This window comes from Maylandia zebra, linkage group LG18 (assembly GCF_041146795.1).
Source record: "Maylandia zebra isolate NMK-2024a linkage group LG18, Mzebra_GT3a, whole genome shotgun sequence".
Lineage (NCBI taxonomy): Eukaryota > Metazoa > Chordata > Actinopteri > Cichliformes > Cichlidae > Maylandia > Maylandia zebra.
The window spans coordinates 159637-169899 of NC_135184.1; the positions used below are offsets into that span (position 1 = coordinate 159637).

The 10263-nt window shown below is 43.0% G+C and overlaps 1 protein-coding gene across 1 annotated transcript; it reads left to right on the forward strand.

The window, feature by feature from the left end:
• The first annotated feature begins 802 nt into the window (after positions 1 to 802).
• mplkip (M-phase specific PLK1 interacting protein) lies at positions 803 to 1928 on the forward strand. The gene is made up of 2 exons (XM_004572456.6): positions 803 to 1236; positions 1641 to 1928. Exons 1-2 carry the CDS (start codon positions 922 to 924, stop codon positions 1752 to 1754), a joined length of 429 nt encoding a protein of 142 aa, XP_004572513.1. The 5' UTR covers positions 803 to 921; the 3' UTR covers positions 1755 to 1928.
• The last annotated feature ends 8335 nt before the right edge of the window (positions 1929 to 10263 follow it).

The window sequence follows — 10263 nt, forward strand, 5'->3', positions numbered from 1 at the left end:
GCAGGAACGATCTAGAAAGAGTGGTCCATGCTTTTATTACTTCACGGCTAGACTACTGCAATTCCCTCTATGCTGGCCTAGATCGTTCCTGTCTACATCGCCTTCAACTGGTGCAGAACGCTGCCGCTCGCCTGTTGACCGGTTCAAAAAAAAGAGACCACATCACTCCGGTTCTCTGCTCTCTCCACTGGCTCCCAGTTGCTTTTAGGATTGATTTTAAAATCTTACTGCTGGCTTTTAAGGTTTTAAATGGCACTGCACCTTCTTACCTGTCAGAACTCCTTAGTACTTATCGCCCCAGGAGATCTTTGAGGTCAGCCGATCTGATGCTTTTAGATGTTCCCAGGTATAAATTAAAGACAAAGGGAGAGAGGGCGTTTGCTGTGGCTGCACCCAGACTGTGGAACAGTTTACCTCCTCACGTCAGATTCTCCAAAAGCCTAGAAACTTTTAAAACTGCTCTTAAAACTCACCTCTTTTCATTGGCTTTTAGAAAGGTTTAATTTATTTGTTTATTTATTTTTTATTTGATCAGCGAGGTGTTTTACGAAATTGTGTTCTATTGTATTTTTATCTGTATTTACTGTACAGCACTTTGGTCAGCCTTGGTTGTTTTTAAATGTGCTCTATAAATAAACTTGACTTGACTTGACTTTAGATTTCAAAAAGTATTTGCGGCTCCCAGTTTTCTTTTGCGTGGAAACCGGGTCCAAGTGGCTCTTTGGGTGTTAAAGGTTGCGGAGCCCTGCTTTACACGGATATGAACAGAACTGTTCACCCTGCGGTCCGCTGAGCGGCGCTGCAGTCTGTGGGCGGAGCTGAAAGCTGTGTTTCCGGTTCCGGCCTCCTAGTGTTTTGTTGTGTTGTTCGTCGTTCTGTGGCAGCAGTTTAATTCTCCTCTTCCGCTCTTTACCCGTTCACATGTTCCGCGCTCCAGACAGACATCAGCGGAGTCCCGGAGCTCCACGACCGGCGTCCGGCTGGGGCTTCCCCCGCTCCCCATACGGAGGCTCCTCGCGGAGCTACTCCCCCTACTCTCCGGGATCTCCAGGCTACTCTCCGGGTTCTAATCGAGGATACAGAGACGGATCTCCAGCCGGGTTCGGAAACGGTTCCGGGGGGTTCGGAGATACGTTCGGCAGCGGCTCGCGCGGTTTCGGGGGTCCGATGCGGCGCAGAGGGGACGGTTTCCGGCGGCCACAGTCCCTCAGTCCAACTTCAGCTCCGAACTTCAAGGTAAGGATCCGAGGCTGGATCAGAACTGGCAGCACTCCCAATCAGACAGCCTGATCGGTACAGATGATCCGTGAGTCATTCATAAGTCCGCCTGATCATTAATAAGATCGATTTCAGGTGACTCTTCTTTGTCTTGGGTGGGGGTCATGATCAGCAAGAGATCGTCCACCCGAGGACAGGCGGAGGTTGCGGGGAGGGGGGGGCGTCACTCTCACTGTAATCTCAGAGCAGAGAGAAGCAGATGTAGTGAGTGTTTAATAAATAGATGTTAAACCAAAACTTCCTGCAAAGCTGACTCCGTTAGCGAGATTTGTCACGTGACCGAAGTTCTTCAAACAAACTGGGACATGTGAGAGACGTGTGTCTGTGACGTGTTTTAAACGTGTCATTGCTGTGTGTTTCAGTCTTCAGACGCGCCCGTGCAGAAATACTTCAGCCCGTCTATGATGCAGGATCCGTGGAAAAATCTGCAGCCCGTAACCACCGTGGATGCCGCTGCTGCCAGGCAGATCACATGACTGGAAATACTACAAGTGGTGACCACATGACATCACCAGCAAGGATCAATAACTGATGAGACGAACTGAAGTTTTTAGTCAGATGTTTTAACCTTTTTAAAAACTGTTTTTAAACTGTTTGTGAAAAGAAGTTTTAAGTTTTTAAAATATAAAAAGTTAAAATTTTTCTTCAAATCTTCGTTTGTTCTTTAAGCTCTGAAAAGAAAAGGAAAAGGTGATCCGCATCGACTCTGTGCTCTGCATAATTTAAAATGACAAAAGTATGTATGCACATACAAGGAACTGGGCTCGGGTTATTTAAAGAACAACGAGCACACACGATAGCGACAGCAGCAACACTGGGTGTGTAGTGGCAAGAATATGCAGTATGTATGACAGTACAGGGGAGACAATACTAAAAGCCAGGCAATATTACGTTAAGACTGAATTTAATTGTAGGAAAACTCACAGTTAACAGTCCAAACTATGCTTAAAATGAAACTGAGGGGTACGTGGACAAGTTCACATCTGCCTTATCAGAAGTCAATCAAAAACTACATTCATGAAAAATCAACTCTTCTGTTTAACATGAAAAATATGTAAACAATTTAACATTGAGCTCTTACTTATTGAGTACTTTGATTTTAAAATAATAATAATAAAAATGCTCTCTGCAACTTAGAAATAAATCCAAATGAAACAGCTTGAAGGATTCATCCACGTAAACACAGCAACAACATAAAGTGCTAAAAACTACACATGCAGCCCTGCAGTGGAACACTTTGTGCAACCTGAAAAAGGGAATTTACTTATTAAATGTTACATGTTGGAGTGTTTTCTCAGTGCTTACCTTTCAGTTTCCACATTAGTGTGCAGAAATACAAGCTTGTCCATGTGGTCGGCTCTCAGGAATAGGGCAGGGCAATATGGCCAAAAATATTTATCACTAGATATATTTGAAAATTTGTGATAACAATATGACTGACGATATAATTGATGTGAGACAAAATAGATAAACAGACGCAGGAAGTTAACGTGTTGGCACCGTCATACGTGTTCCTGCAGAGCAGGGCTGTTTACCTGTTAGGTCACCACGGTAACCAAATCAAATCACTTTTATTCAAATCAAATCACTTTTATTGTCACATCACATGTGCAGGTACATTGGTACAGCACATGTGAGTGAAATTCTTGTGTGCGAGCTTCACAAGCAACAGAGTTGTGCAAAATACAATAATGTAAACAAGCAAAATACAAGAATGGCTACATCTGAAACTAATAAATATATGTACAATATATAATAGTATATGCATTTCTGGATGTGTATACTAAATATTTTTCTACGTGTGTGTGTGTGTGTGTGTATACACATATTTTACAAATTAAATAGAGTAAACAATGAATAGAATATATAAAATAAAATATACAGAGTTGAATATGTGCAAAACAGTGGCGTTACTGTACAGTATGGAGTGCATAATGTTGAAGTTCCAGTAGTGAAGCTGAGGTGTCTATGACGTGTTCAGCAGTCTGATGGCCTGGTGGAAGAAGCTGTCTCTCAGTCTGCTGGTACGGGACCGGATGCTGCAGAACCTCCTTCCTGATGGAAGCAGTCTGAACAGTTTATGGCTGGGGTGACTGGAGTCCTTGATGATCCTCCCCGCTTTCCTCAGGCAGCGCTTCCTGTAGATGTCTTGGAGGGAGGGAAGCTCACCTCCAATTATCCGTTCAGAGCACCGCACTACTCGCTGGAGAGCTTTGCAGTTGTAGGCGGTGCTGTTGCCATACCAGGTGGTGATGCATCCAGTGAGGATGCTCTCAATGGCACAGTGATAGAAGGTCCTGAGGATGCGGGGGCTCATGCCGAATCTTTTCAGTCTCCTGAGAAAGAAGAGGCGCTGCTGCGCCTTCTTCACTGTTTTGTTTGTTTGTGGTCTGCGGTGTGCTGGTTTTCCCTCTAAAGTCTGTGATCGTGTTTAGTCCCTGCCACATACTCCGAGGGTTGTCAAACTGTTGCTCCACCCTGTCCCTGTACTCACGTTTGGCTGCTTTGATCGTCTTCCGGAGTTGGTAATGTGCGTGTTTGTAGTCCGATGTGTTCGCGGAGGCAAAGGCGGTGCTCTGTGCCGCGCGAACATCTCCGTTAATCCAGGGTTTTTGATTTGGGAAGGATTTAACTGTTCTGGATGGGACGACATCTTCCACGCATTTCCTGATAAATCCGCAGACTGAGTCTGTATACTCATCAATGTCCCTAGCAGCCACGTAACCAGTGCCCATCAGCATTTTAAATGAGCTGATTCAGTGTGCCGAACACCAAGCCAAACAGGAAGTCATCTGCTTCAAAGTAAAGGTTCATCCTAACATTCACGCTGGTCACATCATCGATCTACCCGCTGAGGGATGGCTCGAGCTGAACATTGATCATCCTTCACATCAATCACATCTTAAGTGTGATTTCATAGCAGAATGAACACTGTCACTCTCCGTCAATGGTTTAATTGGAATGTTTCCGGGGGGTTTTCTTCTCCCCCGCCCCCCCTCTTTTTTATGCTGCTCACCATTGTCCTTGGTTTCTTTCTTTTTATTTTCTTTCACTACTTCGATCACCTGCTTCCAGACTCATCCACAAACAACATCCTTTATTTCGACACATACGCACAGCACGATCACGCACAGTCATGCGCTCAACAGCAGCACATTTACTTCAGTCAGACAGCGCACACAGTCGTTTAGGATACACACACTTAAGCCAAGCGTACTCATATTAGTAAATATGCATACACATAGTCAAACTCAGGGAGCATCTCGCCACACATTTTTTCTCTCTCTCCTTCTCTTTATTTACGAATAAGTGACGTATTCTCTCCACCTGTCTAAGCAACGCACACAGCGTTCATCCCTAGTTATACACAGTCATCTATGGGTACACTGAGGTTCATTACATGGAATATAAACGGAGCTGGCTCCAGAGAAAAGAGGTTAAAAATATTTAACCAACTCAAAAAACTACAGGCAGATGTTGTCCTTTTACAAGAGACCCACAGACCTCTTAGAGGTTCGAATGAACTTAAAACACCTGAGTTTCCTAATGTGTTCTCAGCTTGTTATAATTCTAGACAAAGGGGAGCAGCAATTTTAATACATAAAAATATTAATTTCACAGTACTCGATACAGTTATAGATCCAGAGGGCAGATTCTTAATCATTAAACTATCTATACGTGATAAAAAGCTATGTATTGCAAGTGTATATGGTCCAAATGTTGATGATCCCTCATTCTTTCACGGTTTTTTCAGTGCACTCTCTGAACACTTAGATGGCACACTTGTTCTTGGAGGCGACCTCAACCTTGGACTAAATGAAGACATGGATAGGCTCAATACAGCGGGAACTCAGCGTAATTGGCAGTCCACAAATATAATCAAACAGTATATGAGCGACTTTGGTCTTTGCGATGCATGGCGCTCCCTTCACCCCACCAGTAAGGAATATACTTTTTTCTCACATGTCCATCACTCCTACTCTCGTCTGGATTATTTTTTGGTCAGCAGCTCACTGCTGAACGACATTTCAGACACTGAGATTCACCCTATAGCTGTCAGCGATCATGGTCCTGTATCTTTAACACTAATGCACAAGAATAATACTACGCCAAGAAAAAACTGGAGATTTAATATATCACTACTTAAAGATGAAGACTTTATTAAATATTTTAAAAAAGAGTGGACTTCATATTTAGACTATAATGACACTCCCGGAATATCAGCTTCTGTTCTATGGGAAGCAGGGAAAGCTGTGATGAGAGGTAAAATAATTTCTTTCTCATCACATAAAAAGAAAAAAGAAAACAAAAATATTCAGGAATTAGAAAAAAAACATCAAATCACTAGAAGAAGCCTACGCGTCCCACCAAGATCAGGAAACATTGAACAAAATACGCAAAACAAAACTAGATTTAAATGAGATAATTGATAAAAAAATAAAAAATAAAAATTCTTTGTACAAAGACTACACTTACAAAATAATGAACATGGTAATAAATCCAGTCAATTTCTAGCAAACCAGCTAAAAATAAATAAAGAAAAAAACAACTATATGTGCTGTTCAAGATTCATCTGGGAACACAGTATACAGGGAGTGCAGAATTATTAGGCAAGTTGTATTTTTGAGGAATAATGTTATTATTGAACAACAACCATGTTCTCAATGAACCCAAAAATCTCATTAATATCAAAGCTGAATGTTTTTGGAAGTAGTTCTTAGTTTGTTTTTAGTTTTAGCTATTTTAGGGGGATATCTGTGTGTGCAGGTGACTATTACTGTGCATAATTATTAGGCAACTTAACAAAAAACAAATATATACCCATTTCAATTATTTATTTTTACCAGTGACACCAATATAACATCTCCACATTCACAAATATACATTTCTGACATTCAAAAACAAAACAACAACAAATCAGCGACCAATATAGCCACCTTTCTTTGCAAGGACACTCAAAAGCCTGCCATCCATGGATTCTGTCAGTGTTTTGATCTGTTCACCATCAACATTGCGTGCAGCAGCAACCACAGCCTCCCAGACACTGTTCAGAGAGGTGTACTGTTTTCCCTCCTTGTAAATCTCACATTTGATGATGGACCACAGGTTCTCAATGGGGTTCAGATCAGGTGAACAAGGAGGCCATGTCATTAGTTTTTCTTCTTTTATACCCTTTCTTGCAGCCACGCTGTGGAGTACTTGGACGCGTGTGATGGAGCATTGTCCTGCATGAAAATCATGTTTTTCTTGAAGGATGCAGACTTCTTCCTGTACCACTGCTTGAAGAAGGTGTCTTCCAGAAACTGGCAGTAGGACTGGGAGTTGAGCTTGACTCCATCCTCAACCCGAAAAGGCCCCACAAGCTCATCTTTGATGATACCAGCCCAAACCAGTACTCCACCTCCACCTTGCTGGCGTCGGACTGGAGCTCTCTGCCCTTTACCAATCCAGCCACGGGCCCATCCATCTGGCCCATCAAGACTCACTCTCATTTCATCAGTCCATAAAACCTTAGAAAAACCAGTCTTGAGATATTTCTTGGCCCAGTCTTGACGTTTCAGCTTGTGTGTCTTGTTCAGTGGTGGTCGTCTTTCAGCCTTTCTTACCTTGGCCATGTCTCTGAGTATTGCACACCTTGTGCTTTTGGGCACTCCAGTGATGTTGCAGCTCTGAAATATGGCCAAACTGGTGGCAAGTGGCATCTTGGCAGCTGCACGCTTGACGTTTCTCAGTTCATGGGCAGTTATTTTGCGCCTTGGTTTTTCCACACGCTTCTTGCGACCCTGTTGACTATTTTGAATGAAACGCTTGATTGGTCGATGATCACGCTTCAGAAGCTTTGCAATTTTGAGACTGCTGCATCCCTCTGCAAGATATCTCACTATTTTTGACTTTTCTGAGCCTGTCAAGTCCTTCTTTTGACCCATTTTGCCAAAGGAAAGGACGTTGCCTAATAATTATGCACACCTGATATAGGGTGTTGATGTCATTATGACCACACCCCTTCTCATTACAGAGATGCACATCACCTAATATGCTTAATTGGTAGTAGGCTTTCAAGCCTATACAGCTTGGAGTAAGACAACATGCATGAAGAGGATGATGTGGATTTAGCTGACAGGTCAGGCTAGGTAGCGAGAGGAGTGACCCAGGCTCCCTGAGCAGCGATGGACTTATCTTTTATTATATGTATTTTTGGTAGTGCTGTCCTCCTTCCCCCTGTTTGCAGATATGAGTGTGTGTGTGTGTGTGTGTATGGATGCAGGTGTGTCTGCGAATACTTGTTTACAGGCGCCTTCAAATATTAGGTTTCTCTCCTCCAAGTCTCTGTTAGTACATGACTTAATAATTGATCAACAAATTGATTTACTCTGCCTTACAGAAACCTGGTTGCAGCAGGATGATTATGTTAGTTTAAATTAATCAACACCCCCGAGTCATTCTAACTACCAGAAACCTCGAAGCACAGGCCGAGGGGGCGGTGTGGCAGAAATTTTTCACACCAGCCTATTAATTAATGAAAGACCAAGACAGACTTTTAATTCATTTGAAAGCCTGATGCTTAGCCTCGTCCACTCCAGCTGTGAAACTCAGAAACCAGTCTTACTTGTTATCATCTATCGTCCACCTGGGCCTTACACAGAGTTTCTGTCTGATTTCTCAGACTTTTTATCTGATTTAGTTCTGAGCTCAGATAAAATAATTATTGTGGGTGATTTTAACATCCATGTAGATGCTAAGAATGACAGCCTCAACATGGCATCTGTTATTGGACTCAATTGGTTTCTCTCAAAATGTAAAAGAACCCACCCACCACTTTAATCACACTCTAGATCTTGTTTTAACATATGCATAGAAACTCAACATTTAACAGTGTTTCTTGAAAACCCTCTCCTGTCTGATCCATTTCCCTTATAACATTTACATTTACAATAATTGATTACACAGCGGTGGAGAGTAGACTTTATCACAGTAGATGTCTTTCTGAAAGCGCTGTAACTAAGTTAAAGAATATAATCCACCCACTGTTATCATCTCCAATGCCCTGTACCAACACAGCAGAGCAGCTATCTGAACACTACTCTAACAGAGGTCGATTATCTTGGTAATAATTTCACCTCCTCACTACGTACGACTCTGGATACTGTAGCTCCTGTGAAAACTAAGGTCTCTAGTCAGAAGTACCTGACTCCGTGGTATAATTCTCAAACACGTACCCTAAAGCAGATGACTCGTAAGCTGGAGAGGAAATGGCGTGTCACAAATTTAGAGGATCATCATTTAGCCTGGAGAAATAGTTTGCTGCTTTATAAGAAAGCCCTCCACAAAGCCAGAACATCTTACTATTCATCACTGATTGAAGTAAATAAGAACAACCCCAGGTTTCTCTTCAGCTCTGTAGCCAGGCTGACAAACAGTCAGAGCTCTGTTGAGCCAACCATCCCTTTAACGTTAACTAGTAATGACTTCATGAACTTCTTCACAGCTAAAATATTTATCATTAGAGAAAAAATTACCAGTAATCATCCCACAGATGTAATATTATCTACAGCTACTCTTAGTACCATTGATGTCAAGTTAGACTCTTTTTCTCTAATTGATCTTTCTGAGTTAACTTCAATAATTACTTCCTCCAAGCCATCAACGTGTCTTTTAGACCCCATTCCTACAAAACTGCTCAAAGAAGTCCTGCCATTAATTAATTCTTCGATCTTAAATATGATCAACCTATCTCTAATAATCAGCTATGTACCACAGGCCTTCAAGCTGGCTGTAGTTAAACCTTTACTCAAAAAGCATCTCTAGACCCAGCAGTCTTAGCTAATTATAGGCCAATCTCCAACCTTCCTTTCATATCAAACATCCTTGAAAGAGTAGTTGTCAAACAGCTAACAGATCATCTGCAGAGGTTTATTTGAAGAGTTTCAGTCAGGTTTCAGAGCTCATCACAGCACAGAAACAGCTTTAGTGAAGGTTACAAATGATCTTCTTATGGCCTCTGACAGTGGACTCATCTCTGTGCTTGTCCTGCTAGACCTCAGTGCAGCGTTCGATACTGTCGACCATAATATCCTATTAGAGCGATTAGAACATGCTGTAGGTATTACTGTTGTGGGATTCATCGGGAAACTAGCGGATGATACCGTGGAGACAAAGACTATCACAACGTTTCCCAACCAGAAGCCGTGGGTGGATAAAACCATCCACGACGCTCTGAGATCCCGCACCGCTGCCTACAACACGGGACTCACGACGGGGGACATGGACCTGTACAAAGCCGCGTCATATAACGTGCGGAGGGCGGTGAAAGAGGTGAAGCAGCGCTACGGGAGGAAACTAGAGTCACAACTCCAACAGAGTGACTCTAGGAGCTTGTGGCGGGGACTAAGGACAATAACGGACTATAAAGCACCAACAACCGGTATGACGAACGCGGCCGTGACTCTGGCAGACGAGCTGAACACTTTCTATGCTCGCTTCGAGGCTGCAGCTAAGGACTCCAACAATGCTAGTGCTAGCGGCGCTAACGGCTGCAGACAGGAAGATACTGCCAGCACCGGAAACGTGCTCGTCATCTCCGAGCATGAAGTAAGGAGAGCCTTCAAAAGAGTGAACACCAGGAAAGCAGCAGGACCAGACGGTATCCCAGGTCGTATCCTCAGAGACTGCGCATACCAGCTAGCTCCTGTGTTCACTGAGATATTCAACATCTCTTTATCTCAGTCGGTCATCCCCACATGCTTCAAAGAGTCCATCATTGTTCCTGTCCCGAAGAAACCCCACCCTGCTTCTCTCAATGACTATCGCCCTGTAGCCCTCACCTCAGTAGTGATGAAGTGCTTTGAACGCCTGGTCAGAGACTTCATCATTTCTTCACTACCAGACACACTGGACCCACTACAGTTCGCTTACCGTCCAAATCGTTCCACAGACGATGCCATCTCTCATCTCCTCCACACATCACTCACTCACTTGGACACTAGA

What these genes read in the sequence shown, in the direction of transcription:
- mplkip (XM_004572456.6), top strand. Translation starts at nt 922, where the DNA reads ATGTTCCGCGCTCCAGACAGACATCAGCGGAGTCCCGGAGCTCCACGA. An exon ending in CTTCAGCTCCGAACTTCAAG is followed by an intron (nt 1,237 to 1,640) that starts GTAAGGATCCGA and finishes TGTGTGTTTCAG; the next exon opens with TCTTCAGACGCGCCCGTGCA.